We start from the raw sequence: 20,511 nt of genomic DNA, 5'->3' as shown, positions 1-20,511 counted from the left end.
ACTTTTAGATGAAAAATTACAGAAAAGGACATGAATTTAAATAATTATTTCATGTTATCTTATAATTTTTTTAAATATTTAAATAAATTTTAATATTTTTTAGTACTTTTTGTATTCTTTAGTAATCTAATAGGATTAATAAAATCATAATACAAAGTAAAAAAAAATATTCCATACAAAAAAAAACAATAACAGTAAAAAAACTCATAAAAAATCAGAAATTTTATAAAAAAGATAATAATATACATAAGAGAGTATTAGGAAAAAACATTATAAAAAAAACAATAAACATATGAATATGAAGGACATAATTGGTACATAGAACATAAAATTTAATCCAACGTGAAAAGATCAACGAAAAAATTAGAATTTTTAGTTTTTGGTAAACTAGGGTTGAAAACAGAAATCATTTCTGCTTTTACAGGATAAAAATGTTGCCAAACATAAAGATGAAGCGTTCAAGGAACTCAAACGGGCTTTTCTCTTCTCCACCGTAGATCCAAACACACCCTTGATAAAATAATTCAACTTGAATACAATGCAATGCAAGTTTGAGACTTTTTGAATTTTGTGCCTTAATCTTTCTGAAAAAATTATTACAAAAACTATAATAAAGATTTAATTATTAAAAATATCTTTAATACAAAAATTATTAAAGAGATTTTTTTATAATATTTAAAAAAAGACCACATCTTTGTTATAGAGAGACAAATATATCAATTTGTAGGTTATTTTTTTATTTTTTTTGTAAACATATTTTTTTATAATCTATTATATTTAAATTCTTATTTATATATACTTCGTTTATAACAATAATTTTTATGGTGAATTTTTAAATTTTCAATTCACGTTATTAGTAACTCCTCTTATTCATGTTTTTTCTTGTTCATATTTTATGATTTGAATTGCTTCTGTATTCTTGGTAACAAACTCAACCAATGAACCAACGAAATTTGAAATCTCTTGCCCACGTAGGTGCGAGAATTCATTGGGAACTTTGCTCTATATGAAGGCAAAGACAACAGTATCTTTTTGCCTATTCAAAGCTTTTCTCACTGTGCCTTCACCATCGCCTTGTACATGGAAAAATCTAGGGGGCCAGCAATTTTATTGTATTTTGGCCAGCATGTAACCAGCAGAGAAAGGTGAGCTATTGGATGAAATCTCACACCAATCTCACACCATCAAATCATCATTGATGGCTAGTTGATGGCTACTAATCACAAATATTGCTGGCCCCGTAGCATTGCTCCTTGTACATTATACCTTTAAACATACACTCAATAATACACCATACTTTCTCGAGTTTAGTCTCTTATTTCTAACATGGTATCAAGAGCATAGGTTTTTCTTTCCATGGAAATTCTTTCATAGCTCCTTGTTTTTTTTTCTTCCAATAGTATTCTTTGTCTTTATTTTTCGACCCTTTCCCGACGCTTTGGTTCGTCACTGCTGTTACTACCGTCTTCGTCTCGTCGTCACGATTTCAATGGATCCAGCATCGTCACCAGGGGCCACCGGATACGCCATCACGCACCGCTTGAAGATCGTTGTTCGCTTCAGGTTCCTCCTCCCTCCACACGCCTCCAGCATTGTTAGATCTGGGCCTAGGATCAACGGTATTGCAGAGCACCACGTGTCACGCCGAGACACACCACACGGACCTACTTTTCAAATTGCGTCCCTTCCTGGCCCGACCAAACTCGCATGCCACCTCCTCGCCGCGTCAGCGCTGACATGTTTTCTCCCTCCTCTCATGCGTTACCATGTGTCCTTCTCAACTGATGTGGCAGACAGTGAGGCCCTCTCTAAGATTTTTTGGTGAGCTCTTTCCGATTCTACACTCCGTATTCTCAATTTCTGCCCTTATTTTACAATTTTTTTCTCTCTTTTGCCTTTGTTTTTACTATTATGGAAAAACTGGATGTCTTTGCTACTACATATAGAAAGGATAAATTTTGTCGGCATTGTAACCATTCTGGACACCTCTTCTTAGACTGTCCCTTTTTTGAATGTCGCAAATGCAAGTAGAAATTAAAGGTCACATGAGATATAATTGCCCAACACTATTCTGCCATTATTGCAAGCTCTTGGGAGATTTGACTACTACCTGTCCTACTCGCCCACCACATTTAGATTACCACAAGTATCATTCTCGTCCCAACTACACTAATTAGAATGTGCCTACTTCTACTATTGCTGCTACGGGTGGCAAACGGAAAAGTCCGCCCTGTCCTGCCCCGCCTAACGTCGGGCTGCCAAGCCCGCCAAATCTCTTTTTTTAGTATTAAATATTAAATAATATATATAATTTCACAACTGTTTTAATAAATTTATAATTTTCAAAGACAAAAATTATAATTTCTAAATTCACAAATATTAAAATTTTTATAATTATAAATATGTAATAAACATAATCATAAACCAAATTTTTGGAAACAAAATAAAAAACTAACATTGGTAAAAAAAAACGCTAGGTCCGGCGGGGAGGCCCACCTCGCCCCGTCCCGCCAAAGTCCACGGTTTAAGCGGTGCGGGTTATGCAGACTTTCGAAGTGTGACGGTCACAATTTTCCAGCACAGCTCGGCGGATTTAGGCCCGTTTGCCATCCCTAGCTGCTGCTGCTGCTAAATCCACCAACTCTACTTCTCTCAATCCACCTCCTGTCTCTCCATCCAACATTGAGTCTCTTCTTCAACTACTTCTCTCCTTTTCTGGTAATACTTCTGTTGCTCTTTCCACTGCTCAAGGTAATTCTAAATAGTATTTTGATTCTGGTTACTTTAATCACATGTCTCCTTTGCAAAATCCTTTTTCATCTTTGTCTACCACCACAAATGCACCTTCTGTCAACACTACCGATGGTTCCCTTTTGCATGTGACACATAAGGATTTTATTTCACATTCCAATCTTAATCTTCCTAATACTTATTTTACACTAGAATAAATATGAGTTTTAGCGGCAATAACATAATGGCCACAGTTTTTTTATGACCATTATATATTTGCCATTAATATTATATATTATAATGACAATTATTATTATTTCCGCTAAAAATACATGAAAAAAGTTTTAAAAACAAATTTTAAGTGACAATTATATATTGACACTATTATTATAATATTATAATGGCAATTATTATTATTGCCATTGCCACTAAATTATTATTTATTTTTATTTTTAGTTTTAATTTTTTAAATTAATACTGTAAATTATTTAATTGCCACTAAAATTTTATTATAATATTTTATTTAATTTCTTAAATTGCAAACCCATCGAAGAATGAAAGAATCCTTGTCTCCGATAACGCACTCCTTGAAAATCCACTCCATTTCAACTTTCTCCATTGACAACCACCCACCACCATCGTCACAGGCCTTGCCATCACCGACAATCCCTGCCTGTTGTCCTACACGCATATCTATCTTCTTGTTTCCACGTTCTGCCTCAGATCTAGGTCAAATCCGCACCAAATCCAATCAGATTCGCTTCACTGCTCTAGACACCAAACAATATTGCCGTTGCAATCACAATCGTTGTTTTCCTCACCATCGCAGTTGCAGTTTGTCGTTCCCCTTGCCGTCATAGTCGCCAACCTTTGTTGCTTCTGCTGTCACATTTGCCCTTCATTGACTCTATTGACGCCACCGTAGTAATTCGTTGTAACAAGTAACTCTTATGCGCATTCTCTTCACTTTAATCCATCTCTTTTTGTTTTTATTTTACTTTTGCCTATAATTTAATTTGTGTCTTTGCGTTTATTTGAAGTGAAAATGCACACTCTCTTTGTTCTCATTATTCAAATTGATAATGTGTTTAATTGCTTCATTAGTCCAGTATAATTTCATAATTTCTCTTCATTTGTGTCTCTGTGTTTGTTTAATTGCTTGAATATTGTGTATTGATTAATATAATTATTGTTTGAATTTATGGTTTTAGATACACTACCACTATATTGTGCTGTTTGAATTTGGCGCATTCATGATAATAGTTCTATCAGTAGAATTTTTCTATGATGAGTTCAGATTATGTATCATAGATAATAGATAGATAGGTAAATTAAATCAATACCCGTCTGGGACACAAGATTTTCTTATTTTGTATTAATTTTACTTGGTTATCACTCAGTAGTTTTTTATATATCCTTTTGGAATGTTCAACTTCATGCGTTGTGATTAATCTACTATGCCTATGACAGCAAATGACATATGGGCCTAACTAGTTAATATCATAATTTAAGATTTTTCTAATAATTTTTTTGGATGTCAACAATGTTCTTCACAAACCTATACAATGTTAGGCCTAAATTAACAATGATTTCTGTTGGGCAAAAAAAAGAGAAACTTTATTTATATGGTTGTAACTTGATATACAAGGTGGAGAAAAATTTTGCATCCAAACTATATAGTAAAAGGGTTTGATACCTGAGAGTAAATAAAAATCAACTAAAACTTTGATTAATTTCCAAGCAGCGAAATACCCAAGTTACTAACATGTTTTTCCTCCAAAGAGTTGAGGACTTCAATGCAATTTACTACATATATACAATTTTTTGGTGTTAAATGGAGGAGTTATTTTTTTGGAAGAGTGTTAAACAAACTCTTATTAGCTCTTCTGCTATACATGCTGAATTTGTTATCTATGATGGTGTTGTTTCGCATGCAATGTAGATAAAAAACTTTGTTTGTACCCTTAGAAAAGTAGATTTCATTGCGAAACCTCTAATAATTTACTGCTGGAATAGTTCTGCTACAATAGAAGGACTTCTTTTAAGTTTTTTTAAACATATTTAGGTATCACTCTAGATTCATGGAGCTATTTAGTCATACTTATATATACTTTCTATGACAAATAGCTCCATAAATTTCTTTCTACAAAATGAAAATCGGAAAAGAGACATATTTTTTATTCTTTATCTTCCATTAAGAGACATAATCATATTTTTCTAGGTGATATATAATCTTTTATCTCATGTTGACTAATAAATTCCATTAATTTACACATCAATTATGTCACTTTACTATTCTTTGGCAAAGTACCAAGTTATTACCATAGCACAAATTCATTTCAATTAGATTTTAACTGGTCCTTATTACATTATTAAATGGCATTATGTAATAAAAAATTCTTCTCAATATGTATGAACTTAGTAAGGTCAAGATAGATGTGTGCCTCGAAAAATTGTTAGTTTTATGATTATGGTTTATGAGTGGACAATTTCTTAGATACCACTACTAGTCCTGTTTTTTTCAAAATAAAATTCTGAGAACATAAAAGTAATGCAATTGTTATAGTCAACACGAAAAGAACAAGCCATCATATTGACTCAAAAGTGTACCATATTGATATTATAAATATACATTTTTCTTATGTGTTGATGCATGTATATACTTTATATTATTTTCTCCTTAGTAACTGCCGCTTCTTCTATTTATCTAATTTAATCATTCGATCTACTGAGGAACTTAAAATATTTGCTGGAAATTTATATTCTAATTCCACTGAGAAGATCCAACCCCTCTCTCTATTTAGTAAAGTATTCACTTTATTATTATCTTGTCTTTCTCATTCACTTGCCATTTATATATTTTATGTATATGCATATGTACTATGTATTTAGATATAAATCATCACATCTTGCATCATTCATATCATATCATCATTCATATCATATTATTCCATTGAAGGTTGATCATAGAACATTACCTAACCATATTTTCAACTAGGTCACCCACCCCTATATATATATAAGTCTTATTTAATTCATTACTTAAAATCACGCTACACTTATAATTAATTTTTTTTAACACTAGCTTCAACTTTTTTTGATCTTTTTTTTTTTGTGTCAGAATATCTTGTAACCTTGTATGTTACATGTTTTTTAATTGTTACACACATTTAGATCACATTAGTCCAATATGTACCTAACACAAGACGCATGTCAAGAATAATAATACAGAAGCACACATACATATGTTTTAGATTCATTCTCATGCAACAACACGTTCATGATTCAAGTGTGTTAACTGCGATAGAGTTGTCCACTAATCCCATATTTTAAATGAATGAAACTATTTTTTAAGTGTGTTAACATAGATATATATTTTATCTATGTCTATGACAATTATGCCACTTGATGAATATATTCATCTATCAAATTCTTCAATTTAGTTATATTCATCTATGTCACTTGTGTGTGTGCACATGCAGATACTCATAAAACATCATTTATCAGACACATGCCATTAGTTTTTGGACAAGGCTCGCAATCTTCTTCTACTTGATTATAGGTAGAGCTTCTCTGTTTCTTGTTCCAGTTTTTTCTCATCTTTTCTACTTTTAATTTTTAGGAAAAGATTCCCAATGAAAGCCTATCTTGGTGTCAATGATAAGATTAAATAAACTAGTACTATTATATATACTTGAAGCTATTCAAAATTATGTAAAAGATAACTACACACAAATTTAATTGTATTTTTTTTCCCTCAGGTTACAACTGCAGATGGGTACATTTTTAGCATCCAAAGAATCCCAGAAGGTAGAAGTGGCAATGGGAATAATTAGAAAAAGTAGCCAGTGATAATACAACATGGACTATTAGTAAAGGAAAATACTACTTGTACAATAAAATTCAGTCTTTGGTCAACCTTTAATATTATTTAATTATTTTTTTAATTAAAATATATTCCTATTTTGTAGGATACATATTTATAATTAAAATTAATTTAAATTTTAAAAATTAAAATTTCTCTAACTTTCTATTCACTTCATAGTTAGTTATTATTTCCTTTTTTTTACGTTTCTTCTCTCTATAACACGGTTTTCTTCTTTCTTCTATTTTACTACAATATTTCAATTTGTATCTGCAAAAAAAAATTCAAAGTCAGTGCATTTAGAAAAAAATTAATCCCTTACTTATTGCACCTTTGATAAAATGCAGGATCTGTTCTACAACTTTCTAGTGATGAATGATCGAATATAATTATATACACAAACTAAAATATGTTCAATTGTAGTTTTTTTTAATTGTAACACATCTAAAATTTTAAGTTATACAAAAAATATTTTTAAAACACATCCAAAATCATAAATCTAAAAATTAAATTTAAACATTAAAAAATAATTGTAACACATATAAAATTATAAAGTTATACAGAAAATATTTTTCAAACACATCCAAAATTATAAATCTAAAATTTAAATTTAAACATTAAAAACAATTATAACATATCTAAAATTATAAAGTTATACAGAAAATATTTTTGAAACACTTCCAAAATACAGAAATTGCACATGCAAAAATAATTTAACATTGCAATATATATGAAAAGCTCTTCAGGCCATCCTATTCGATTTTTTATTTAAAAAAACAAAAAACTTATACAGAATAATAAAAAAAGTAATGGTGTCAGAGACCCATCCAAACCTTAGGTAAGTTTTCAGCGTGGTGACGTTGATGCGGACGAACGGCGACGAGGAGGAGGAAGGCGGCGACGAAGATGAGTGTTAACGAAGGGGAATGTGGCATTGTGAATGAGCACCGAGAAGGAGGAAGGTAGCGTTGAGGATGAGCGCGAAAGAGGAAGGTGGCGCGGATGAACCACAGCGGAGGATGACTTCTCGATGTGCACCTCTGAGGTTTTTCATGTGCGCCGAGGATGATTTCTTTGAGTGTTTTGTACGAGTTTAGTTAATAATTAGATGGTTTAAAGTTTATTTTATAATTTTAAAATCAAAATTATTAAATCACTCTTCCACCTTAGCCCATGACAACAATAAAGACGTCTCACGGCCCACAAATTCAGCCCAACAGAATACACAAATTCAATCATAATTTTAGTCTTTATCTTATCTTATAGTTATCTTTATCTTTATCTCTATCTTATCTTTATCTTATCTTTATTTACTTTTGTCTTTCATAGGCCAATGCTCTATATATACTTAGTTTTACCTTTATAGTGAACAATTCAATCAATCAACAATCAATAAAAATTTCTTCATCTTTTCTTTTCTTTCATTATTATCCTTTCACAATTTTATTATCTTTGCGTACTCTTTCCGTTTTATTATGGTATCAGAGCTCCTCTTGAGCTCTGCTGACATCCATGGATCAAGGAGAAAGGGCACACCAGCAACTTCATCCGAAGCCTCTTTTGGACCTTTCGTCAGCCCAACACTTTTCTTTTATGGCACTTCATTTCAATGAAGAAGCTCGTCTTTCAAACCAACTTGAACTTTTGCCAAGTCCAAATACTCATTATCTTTGCTCTTTCAATACTTTTTCTACTGTTAACAATTCTTCAAATCGAGATTCATTCTTGAATACTTGGATCATTGATTCTGGTGCCATAGATCACATTGCATCAAATTTGTCTTGGTTTATTTCTTACACACAAATTTCTCCTATTATTGTTCATTTACCAAATGGTTCTCAAACTACTGTTTCTTATAAAGGCATCATTCAATTTTCACCATCCTTGGTTCTTCATGATGTTCTTTATTTACCTCATTTCAACTTTAATATTATCTCTGTTTCAAAAATTACTTCATCACTCACATGTGAACTCACTTTTTCATCTTCTTCTTGCACTTTACAGAGCAACAATTTGGGGACGATTGATTTGGCCAGAATGAGAGAGGGATTATATGTCTTTGAACCCAATTTTGGTAAAAATTCATCCACTACACACTCCATAAATTCCATCCAATCTCCACCCATTACACCTTCTAATATATGGCATTTTCGTTTAGGACACCTTTCTGGGCAAAGACTTAATCATTTACATAAACAATTTCCTTTTATCTCTATGCATCATGATGAGGCTCGTGACATTTGTCATCTTTCTAAGCAAAAGAAACTTTCATTTTCTCAAAGTTCTAACAAAGCCAATGCAAGTTTTGATTTATTACATTTTGATATTTGGGGTCCGTTTCGACAAAATTCTATTCATAATCATAAATATTTTTTTACTATTGTTGATGATTTTAGCCGCTTTACATGGGTTACTTTATTAAAATCAAAAGGAGAAGTACAAAATCAAATAAAAAATTTTATTACTTTAATTGAAACACAATTCAACTCCAAAGTCAAAATTATCCGTTCCGATAATGGACCAGAATTTATTTTACCTGATTTTTATGCTTCAAAGGGCATTATTCATCAACGTAGTTGTGTTGAAACTCCTCAACAAAATGGAAGGGTAGAACGCAAGCATCAACATATTTTGAATATAGCTCGTGCTCTTATGTTTCAATCTAATTTACCATCATCTTTTTGGTCTTATGCTGTTAGACATGCTGTTTATTTACTTAACAGAGTTCCATCATCCGCAATTAATTTTAAAACACCATTTGAATGACAAATTGTAATTTGACTAACTTTTTGTACCATAAATATCCTATTCCACTTTTCTCAAATGACATACGGGATAATTTTTTAATACTATATATAATTTTTAAAATTAATAAATTGAGTTATACTTTAGAGAAAAATTAGTTAGAGAAAATTAATAAATTTTAACTATGATTGAAAGATTAGATTGAAGAGGATCAGTCTTTAATATTATTTATGTTTTATTGGATCAGAAAGTAATTTTAGTTTCTAATGAAGAGAACAAAATAATAATATTTTTTGATAGATAATTTTGTGTTATAGTTAAAATCTTTTTTTATACTTTATACCTTTACCCTTATTTTTTAGATATTAACCAAACGATGGTAGGGTTCGGTTTCAATTGAATTGTAGGGTTCGGTTTCAAAATTTTATACGGCTTCCTGTATTGAAAAATACGGCCCGTGTACAAGAAGTTTCAGGCCCAATGCCAAAAAGAACCCTGTTGGGCTAGTTTTAGGCCCAGGACACCTGCAGTAGCACTGGGGAGTGTTACTGCTTAACTGTTAAGGGATGCTTCCATGTCGTTGCCATCAGAATCTCGAATCCCTAATTACCGAAAAAAAGAATATCGAATCACTACCCAAGCGCCACCTTCTTCGACGGCTGCATCAAAATTGAGCTTGTAGCCAATAATGCCCCTTTGGTTGCCTTCGTTACCGGCGGATGTATCGGTATCCGCTATCCTGTCCAGCGTGGCCGCCGCCACGGTCACTGCCGCATCCTTCTTCTCAATCTACAAGTCTCACCTCCGCCCGCACAAAGAGAATCTCATAACACTCCATCAAGAGCAACCCAAACGCAATCCTCGTGGCAAGATCCTGTTCGTTTCGCGAATCGGATTTTCAACTGCAGAAGCCCTAGCGAAGCGCCTCTGCAATTTGTTAGAGTCGAAAGGCCTCGTTTTGGAGGTCGTAGATGCTCGGACTTACGATCCCGAAGACCTACCCAAGGAGAACCTCATCCTCCTCCTTCATTCAACTTCGTCTTTTTGGAACCTACCTATCGGACCGTTCTCCGACAATACCCAAGGAGCAAAGGTCTTCGCCAGTTGGCTCGTGCATAACGCGGAGAGCTTTGGGATCGGAGCGGTTGTTGTGAAGGCTTGCAATTTCACTGCATTTGTGGTGGGCAAAAGGGATGGTAAGAATTTGATGGCTAAGGCCGCCAATCATTTTAGGGATTTGGATCATGTTCGACACGATTCTGATTTTAAAGAGTGGTTGGGAAGTGTTGTTGCGACGGTTTCGGGAGATACAGTTGCTAATGGCAGGGAATCTGAACCTGAGGTCAGTTTATAACTATGACGTTTTAATTTCTTATATAATTTTATTCTAAACACTATGATTGTTGTTCTAATTCTAGGATGATGTTGGTTGTTCTGATCCAAAAAGCATATATATGTTGGTGGAAAATGTGGATGTAGTAGATAGAAAAAGAACCTTCAGGCGCAGAATGTTAATTATCTCTGAGGCCAATGGAAGTGTTGATCTTGAAGATGGAGGTCCTGTAACTGCCCAATGGCCTCTTGCAGATGATCTAACAATCGATTTCAAATTACCAAATCTTCAAGGATTTTGTTCCCTTGGTGGCAACTTGTTCACTGCTGGTGGTATCATGTGTAATAATGGACCAAAATTTGAATTTGAGCTGGAATGGCAACATTTTTTCCTGCAAAAATGTGGTGCCTCAAGTACGAAGGTTCTACTTGGATTTGGAGTTTATGCGGAAGCATGTTCTACTACCGGATGAATCCCATAGTGGTCCCATACCACGGCAAAGTGTGCATCTTTGGGGGTGACACTGGAGGTGGATATTGGGTTGAAATCTACTATCCAAAATTAGATTTATGGGAAAAAAGGGAAGTGCCCGAAGATATATACATGTTCGAGAATCCTAAATCTTACTTTTTGTGGGAGGACAGAACGAAGCCTCATAAGACGACCCTCATTGTGTTTTATTGTTCTTTTGGTAAGAAACATTGGCTCATCTCATATAATTTCGAGGCCAACCTTTGGGAAGACCTCTGGTGGGGGTTTCCGCCAATTCGTGATTCTTATCCAAGGAAACTCATTCGTTTGGCATGCAGTGAGTATTTACTCATTGTTGACTCTGCAGCTAAGTGGTACATTTATGACTCTTCTAAGGAGAAACTTGTGGCAGATGTGCACGTGAATGGTTTGGAAGAGCTGACTGGACGGGTGTCATATGTTTTCTGTTGCTACTACAGCAGCGAGGAAAGTCTGATTTATCTCTTCATGGAACTAGATGAAAAGGTTGTTGAGGAACGTGGTGGTGATCTTGACCTTGTTCCTTATGCTAGAGTCAAGCTCCACCAAATTGATGGTAAATTTTCTGCCAAGGTTGAATCCAAGGGTAATCTTAAAGTTGGTTCCTATAGCAAACTCTATATGTAAGCATGAACCTTTCTCTGCTTTCTTTGTTTATAATTATTATACTTTTTCAAACTTGCTCACTCTATCCATTGAGTTTCTTTGTACAGGTTTGCTGTTGGTGACCAAGACACTGAATTAAAGAGAAGATTGTAGCTTAGCTTAGTTTTGTGCATCATACTGGTGTGGTGGCCATTATATTAATAGGAATATGTTTTGTTGAACAGAGATATACCCCTTTATTGTAGCTTAGGTTTGTGTAGGGATCTTCATTCTGGACTTGTGAGTTTGTTGCATTGGAATGGAAGAGGGAAGATATAGGTGGGGTTGGATCTTATTAAGCCTTGTCCTTTTGATGCTCTTTGGGCACCCTATGATGAACACTCCTTTTTTCTCTTTGGATTATTGACTATGAACAAATTTCTCTTTATTTGATTGATCCACACTTGTTGTTTCATAAATCAATATTATTTTGAATTGCGCAGTCTAAATGTTTAAAGTATACAATACGTGTTAGCTAAAGTTGAAAAGCTTAATACTTTTCCCAATAAAAAAATGGAAGGTAGTAGGTGGTTTAGAAATTAAAGATGACTAGCAATGCTAAGAGTAATTAGAGATTTCTTGCTTTTAAGATCATATAGGAATTTTTTTCATTGTTAAATTAGATATGTTCAAATTACAAAAGTTGGCTCTGCTAAGATTTTAGTGGGACAGAGCAATGTGTCCAATGATGCAGGGGAGAGAGAAAGTTGATGATAGTTTTTGTTGATGCATTTAGACAAATTTAAAGAACTCATTCTAGCAAAGGAAAGGAGAGGGATGAATGAATGAGTTTGAAGGATAAATGTAATATTAGAAAAATTGGTAAACAAATTAATGGGTATATAGAAAAAGAGCTGCATATCGTGTATTGGATCCAGGAATAAATTTTGTTTATAATGAAAAAAGAAAAAAAATAATGTTTTCTCCTTTTTTTTTGGTTTAGATATTAGATAGTTTTATTAGTGTTAATCCACTTCATTATTTTATGTCGTTACTATTAAATTTTTTTTCTTTTTTTTTTCAAAAAAAATTATTTAGTAATATCTGAAGTTCTGATTTTGACATTTTGTACCTCTACTATATTCATATGTATGGAATTTGGAAGCAATTTTTTATATCCCAATTTTATGGGGATCTTTAGTTCTTTCTAACTAACAAAATGTTTGCCAATGAATTATAACTCAAATGACATAGTCTCTCCATACTCATTTAAGAGGTTGCAGAGTCTCCTATCTTTGGTTAAGAAAAAAAGTAAACATATGCTTTATTATACATAAATTATTTAAAAAAACTGAATAAATTGTTAAAATTAATAACAAAAATTTAAAATGATAAAGTCTAACTTTCTTACCATATTTTTTATAATATTTTATTTTTTTAATTTTTAATTTATTAGTACTTTATTATTTAATTAATGATAAAACAAAATATTTTTATGAGAAATTATTTTTTGTATTATCTTAAAAAAGAGATCAATATAACAGTTTAAAAAATAACGTAAAAATAATATTTTAAATAAAAAATATTTAATATTAAAATTTTTAAATACAATAAGAAATTGTATAAATATTTAAGAGTTAAATATAAAATACATGTCTAAAATAAATAAAACATATAAATAGAAGTACTCTTGAAAAATAGAGAATTATTTTTGTCTGTTTTATTTATTTTAGGCATGTGTTTCATATTTATCTCTTAAATATTTATACAATTTATTTTTGCATTTAAAAATTTTAATATTAACTATTTTTTATTTAAAATATTATTTTTACGTTATTTTTTAAACTGTTATATTGGTCTCTTCTTTAAGATAATACAAAAAATAATTTTTTATGAAAATAATTTGTTTAATTATTAAGTAAATAATAAAGTACTAATAAATTAAAAATTAAAAGAATAAAAATACTATAAAAAATACTTGTAAAAAAGTTAGATTTTATCATTTTAAACTTGTGTTATTAATTTTAACTATTTATTCATTTTTTTAAAATAATTTATGTATGATAAAAGATATTTTTACTTGTTTAAAATACAAATTTTATTATTATATTTGTATGTTCCTGATTTTAATTATACTTTTAAGTACTCTGAATAGATTTATTTTATTATATTATTTTTTACATACGAGTATATGTTCCATTATGTATTTAAATAAATATATTTTTTTAATAAAAAAATTTAATAACCAAACTAACCATTAATTATGTTGATAAGGAGTGATCCAGTGCAGAAAAAGGGATCCAGTGAGAAGACAGGTGATAGCGATAAAATCAGCACTGGCTATATTGGAAAGGACAGCAAAGTTACGGACGACCAGAATTTAACGACGTTGTTAAGAGATGATGACGACAACGTTGGCGTTTCTCGTCATAACAGCAACGGCAATGCTTGGAAGGACGGAAACTACGCTATGAAAAAAGAATGGAGGAGTGGAAAGATACTTCAATTAACGGAAGTGGGGTTTTGATATTTTAAAAAATTATATTATTATCCATCTCAAATAATAAATTACAAAATAATCTAATTATGGTTAAGACGATGACCAATTAAAATTTGACACATCATAAAGACACATCATAAAGAGTAACTTATATGTTATTTTAGAGAGGATTAAGTAGAATTTACCTTTTTTTATTTTCTTTTGTCAAATTATGACAACAAATTAATTATTATTTTTTTTTGTATAGGATAATCTAGTTGGAATAGGATACAGTTTTGTGCAGGATAAGAGTTTATCAGATGAAGCAGCCACAGATTTAACAACATTGTTAATTGAGGGTGATCAAGAGAGTGAGATTCTTCTATCGCCAAAAGAGTTAGAAAATAGATTTAATAACATTGTTGATTATTATTCCACATGTTATGTTTGATACTTTATTTGTATAGGGGTTATTACTTTTTATTTTTAATACTAAAAAATTATATATTATATTTAATATTTTATTTATGAGTTATATAATATTTTATTTGTGGATTATGATTTTTTTATTGTAAAATTTTAATTAAAAAAATATTTGTTTAACGCGATAAAAACGATGGTAAAAATTGCCTTTCTAAATGATAAAAAATGTTACTTTTACCCGGTAAAAAAATGCTTTATAACTGTCATTTTAAATAACATGAAACGCTATTTTGATCCGGTAAAAAGGCAGTTTCAAACACCATTTTAACTAATAAAAATGCTACTGTTAGGGTAAAAATAACGGTTCAAAAATGCTATTTTAACCACAAAAAATGTTGTTTTGACCCGGTAAAAATGACGGTTCAAAAATTCCATTTTAAACAACTAAAATGTCACTATGTCAAGGAAAAATGGCGGTTCAAAAATGTCATTTTAACCAACCAAAAATGCTATTTTTACCCTGAAAATAACGGTGATTCAAACTGTCGTTTTAACTAACTAGAAAATGCTATTTTATTTGGAAATAATGGCGGTTTAAATTGTCGTTTTAACCTATCCGAAAACAACCGTTTTAACCTAATAAATTGTCGCAGTTTTCAAAAAACTATCGTAATAACCAGAATGACACCCAGAATTATGTCGCTTTCTAAAACCGTAATTTTTTGTAATAATGACGGTTCAAATCGCTGTAAATACAAAAAAATCGTCATTTTTACCAGATTTTTTTTGTAGTGACAAACCTTAAAAATTGTGTGAAACCAAACCTGAACATAATTCAATTTTTCAATCACTTTAGAAGGTTTGCAATAATAAGAGATACAATAGCTACAAGGTGAATTTCAATCCAGACAAAAGTTACCCAAGTTGAAGATGGTAAGTTCACCATTATTGCAACAGGTTTTAGAAGTATATACCTTACCATTATTTGATCTTTTTCGAGAGAAGTATGACAAATATTCTGTAGCTTGCATAAGAGAAATAAATGAAAAAGACTCTGTTTATGAATATCTGGTTGCATTGTGCAATGAGAATAAAGATTTTAAAATAATATTTGATCCTTCCTTGAGTTCAATTTCATGTAATTGTAGAAAGTTTGAAATTTTTGATATTTTGTGTTGTCATGCAATCAAGGTTTTAGATGTTAAAGACATTAAATTACTGCTTGATCAGTATATTTTGAAAAGGTGGACAAGAGGAGCAATAGGTGAATTAGTAAAAGATATGCATGGAAGAATCATTGAAGAAGATATTTGTCTTACTAGCACACAATAGTTTAAGCAAATCTGTCTTAAGTTAGTAAGAACAGTGATACGAGCCTCTAAAAAAGCACGTTCTTTATGGAAAAATTTGTGGAGGAGTTAAGTAAAAAAGTTGATGATATCTGCAAACTAACTTAGGATTAGAAATTAATAATGCTAATTCTTCTCCCCCAATTCTATGTACAAACCCTCAACTCTTACAAGTCAAAAGTTTGAAATGAAAAAATGGTGTGAAGAATTTTAGAAGGCACCTAAAAGAATGGGTTTTAAAGCAATCTAAAAACAAAAAGAAGAGTCAAAAGTTGTAGTTTAGCAATTTATTAAATAAGACAAGGTAGTTTAGCAATTTATTAAATAATGCTATGTGTGAGTTGAAAAAAAAATGGCACAAAAGTTGTAGAATTATAAATTAAGTAGTAAAATAGAGTAGGTGGTAAGAATTCAATGTTGAGTACTTGGAATATCTATATTTTTTATATTTATTTCTGTTTTATTTTAGATTATTTTAACTCTTATAATTAAATTGTTCTCCTTTTCTTGTTATACAGGTCAAACTTTATAATTCAATATCTCTAAGAAGATGATCATGAATTTAATAAGTTATTAATGGTAAATTTTTTTAATTATTTGTAAAGTGATAGTTATATATTATTTAACATGATGAATTTTTTTTGTTGGTGTTTAACATTACTATGATTATTTATATCTAATAAGAACTATTAGATATATTTCTTCAAACAAATACATTTGTGAACAATCAAGCAAGTTCATAAAATTTAAGATAATTTTGTTAAAAAATATCTTAATAAATAATTAGTTACGTTATTGTAAACAAATTAGCATAATAATACTGTATATATTTACTTTCTTGTCTTAATAACAATTTCATATTGATTTCTTTTGTTAAATTTCGGATGCATACCAAAAGATTAAACAAGTTATTAAAAACTTTTTGATGCTTGATATGCTTGGATTGCTATTGATTTTGGAAAATATTTGAATGATCTGTTGGAATAAAGTTGTAATAGATCTCATAAAAATATAGAATGGTGCAAAAGAGAAGAAGAATCTATTATTTTTAATTTCTTTTTTGAGATATTTGTCTTGAAATTTTATATTATAATTTTACTATTTTATTAATTAGAACTTGTGTAGAATCTTTTTCCTCTATTTCATAAGATTACTTATTCTTTTTTCTTCCTTTTGTACATACAATGACCATGTTGAATTCTAAAGTCTCAACAATAATTTTGACCCATAAGAAGATAATAAATTCAATTTCTATGTTTATAATACTATATCACAAATTACAGAATATATCATTACTAAAAAAATAGTTATTGCAGACGGATATTTCTGACGGATTTTATCCCACGAAAATACAAACGAAATTTCAGAGGGATTTTTTTTGTCGGAAAATAAAAAAATGAATTAGCATAAATTGTAGACGGAAAACAAAATCCGTCGATAATTCTATCGGTAAAATTATTTTTTTTCGTGGAAAATAGTTACAGACGAAAAATTCGTCTGTAATTAAATAAACAAAATGCTGTATTTTATTAAATTATTTCAGACAGAAAATCCGTCTGTAATTTAAAATTTTTCGTCGGAAATTTTTAATTTAGACCTACTTCATCTCCACCCTATCGACCTCCTTTCACATACACAAAATCACATATCAAATAGTTGTTCCTCTCTCTTTCAACGAGTTTCTCCGTCGCGCACGAGCTTCTTCTTCTCCTTTCCTAACTCACAGCACCACCGCCGCCACCCTAACCACCGCAGCTACCTTCTCCGTCTTCTCCTCTCTTTTAAACACTGAACCAGTACAACACAGTCCCTGTCTCTCTCTTTCTTTCTTGTTCGCAGAACAAATCAAGCTCAAGCTCATGTTCTCTTCGTCTCAGTTGAGCTCCAGCACGCCGGCGCCACCTGTAGCAGTGTCTGTCCCCACCGCGCCTCTCTCTCTCTCTCCTTTTATCCCCACTCAATTCTGGCTCGCATATCTTCTCAGCACCGCAGCCATCATCTCCTCCAATCAATGCTTCCAGGTTTTGGTTTTAAAATTCTTTTATTTTTTGTTAAGTTTAATTAATTTTGTTTAGTTAGTTTGATTTTAGTAATTAGTTTAGTTAGATTTATTTTCTGATTAGTGGATTTTTATGTTTTGATTAGATTAGGTTTAGTTAGATTTGTTTTTTTCTAATTTTAGTAATTTAGTTTGATTTAAAATTTGTTGTTGAAACTTATTTTCTCGTGGTTTTTCAATTTTTGGTGTTGAGGTGTAGATAGAAAGAAAGCAAAAAGGAAAAAATGTTGAAGGTGGTGAAGGTGTATGCGGAGGAAAGTGCTTAGTTCATGGAGCATCGTTATTATAATCTGATGTTCTTCCATTCATATATAGATTTTTTATTTTACTTACCTCCTTCCTCAAATCTAGCTGTGTATCTAATATCCCACTTACATTGAACAAATTCATTCCAAGTCAAATATTCACTATTTTCAAAGTCAAAGTACATGCCCTTAGAAAAATGAAACCTTTTTTTATATAGGTAAAAAATAGTTTATGCAAAGGGAAGTTGTTTCATGCAGAGTTGAATGTGTTATTGGCATGCAGAGCTGAATATGACCCGAAAACTGATTTACTGGAGCAAGAGTTCATGCTGAAAAGGAAGTTGTTTCAATGGAAAGATGTGGAGGTAAGGTTAAGTAATAGAGTTCATGCATTGGATTTATCAGAATCCTTATCACAATATAGTACTATCAGTTTGTATGATGTTCTGATGTTGTACAATTTAAAAGGGAAATGTTTTTCTTGTTGATTACATCATGTTTTAGTATAGTTGATATCCTTATTATGAACTTACAATTCAATGTTTGTCATTCTTCAGATAAAAAAACAGTCATGGCGACGTGCTTCAATACAGTCATTACGTGCCTATAGTCAGTCTTGGAGGAAAGCCTCTGCCGTGCGTGATATATTGCCATGGCAACAGGTAACTCTAGGATCTCTTTTTTAGCATGCAAATTAATGGACAAACGAGTTTTACTTAACCTGTATAGTTTCTTTTTATACTTATTTTAATTTAGTATTTTAGTCTAAACCAATTATTTCCTTTTCTAACTAAATTATGCAAATTTAGGTGTTCTTAAGTTTCAATATCTTTTATGAGGTTCTTAGTTCGTGGTTGTTTGTTTGGGGACATGCTGATTTAATATATTGAATGTTATATGGTGAAAACTCAGGTGCAGTTGATATATTGAATGTTATATGGTGATAACTCAGGTGCAGTTGTTATATGGCGATTTAATATAAATGTTATATTTTGAATGTTATATAGTCTTGCTCACTGTTTATACTGTAATGTTTGTTACAGTGGATGTAGGGCTGATGCCGGTGAAGCTGCTATAATTTTACTTCCATCAAATATTACAATTTTTGCTTTGGATTTCTCAGGATCTGGAATTTCTGGAGGGGATCATGTCACACTAGGTTGGAATGAAGTATGTATTTGCTCAATAAACAATTTGAAAAATATCACATCTAGCTATATTGCTTTATGCAAAGTAATAATCCATTAATGTCTTACCATAATTACTTTCTTGATGGGATCATTCTAGATCCTGTACCTCAATTACTAAGATGATTAGTTAACAATCTTGATTGTTTTCAGAAAGATGATCTGAGAGCTGTGGTTAACTATTTACAGGCAGATGAAAACGTCTCTTTGATTAGATTATGGGACTGCTCAATGGGTGCTGTGACTAGGTACATTCTTTTATGTGTCACTTATTCATTTAATTTTGCATTTTGAATGTGATCAAAGAAAGCTTGTACATCATTACTTCCCATGTTTTTATATGTCTATCTGCAACGAATAGTTCATACTTTTGTAAATCAATCACATTCTTGTGCAGCACACTGCCCATGTGCTTTGGCAATCTTAAAAGACAATCTATGAATTTCCTTACTATAGCAGTTCATTTTTACCAGTACACATGGCTTTTCTTCTTAGCATCTAAGGGCTGCAACATCTATTTGTTTTTTAATCTGAGAAGACTCGAAGTGAGTTGGAGCATAGTCCAATCTTCTCATTCAGTTTATGAGAATTGACAATCATGTATTTTTCATTTGTAGTAGGAAACTGTTATAGAGAAACAAAGCCTTAAACTAGTGTTTTTGAGAGCTAGTCGTAGTTATGAAAGCCCAGGCCCATGAATAGCCATAATCAAATCCTTGCATAGCTTCTGGTCATCTTGTATGCAGTTTACATGGTAAATTCCCCTTGCTGCTCTTCTCTCTGTTGCTGTATTAGTAAGCAAAGATAAGATGCAAAATTAAAGCTTTTATTATTGGCTGCAGGTGAGGAAAGGGCATTCAAAAATTTCCCAGCATTAGTTTGTGCCTAACCCTTCTTTTTCCTTTCATTCTTTCAAATATTGTTATTGACAGCCTTCAGAATTGTAAGGATACACTTGCAACGTGCCAAGTACGTTTTCTTCCATTATTGGAATTTGCCCC

General features: G+C 31.3%; 2 protein-coding genes across 2 annotated transcripts; both read left to right on the top strand.

Annotated features, from left to right (window-relative positions):
* Positions 1–9,907: 9,907 nt before the first annotated feature.
* Positions 9,908–11,145, top strand: LOC110280142 (uncharacterized). Its single transcript, XM_052260624.1, has 2 exons — positions 9,908–10,682; positions 10,759–11,145. Exons 1-2 carry the CDS (start codon positions 10,029–10,031, stop codon positions 11,143–11,145), a joined length of 1,041 nt encoding a protein of 346 aa, XP_052116584.1. The 5' UTR covers positions 9,908–10,028.
* Positions 11,142–12,535, top strand: LOC127746670 (uncharacterized). The gene is made up of 2 exons (XM_052260623.1): positions 11,142–11,806; positions 11,897–12,535. Exons 1-2 carry the CDS (start codon positions 11,142–11,144, stop codon positions 11,940–11,942), a joined length of 711 nt encoding a protein of 236 aa, XP_052116583.1. The 3' UTR covers positions 11,943–12,535.
* Positions 12,536–20,511: the final 7,976 nt, after the last annotated feature.

The sequence above is a fragment of the Arachis duranensis genome, chromosome 4 (genome assembly GCF_000817695.3).
Source record: "Arachis duranensis cultivar V14167 chromosome 4, aradu.V14167.gnm2.J7QH, whole genome shotgun sequence".
NCBI classification, from domain to species: Eukaryota; Viridiplantae; Streptophyta; class Magnoliopsida; order Fabales; family Fabaceae; genus Arachis; species Arachis duranensis.
This window is presented reverse-complemented; position numbering and strand designations above follow the sequence as displayed.

Excerpts from the sequence above, each read along its gene's own strand:
- LOC110280142 (XM_052260624.1), top strand. The coding sequence starts at position 10,029 with ATGCCCCTTTGGTTGCCTTCGTTACCGGCGGATGTATCGGTATCCGCT. Across the intron at positions 10,683-10,758 it reads GCAGGGAATCTGAACCTGAG|GATGATGTTGGTTGTTCTGA; the intron begins GTCAGTTTATAA and ends TTCTAATTCTAG.
- LOC127746670 (XM_052260623.1), top strand. The coding sequence starts at position 11,142 with ATGAATCCCATAGTGGTCCCATACCACGGCAAAGTGTGCATCTTTGGG. Across the intron at positions 11,807-11,896 it reads TCCTATAGCAAACTCTATAT|GTTTGCTGTTGGTGACCAAG; the intron begins GTAAGCATGAAC and ends TTCTTTGTACAG.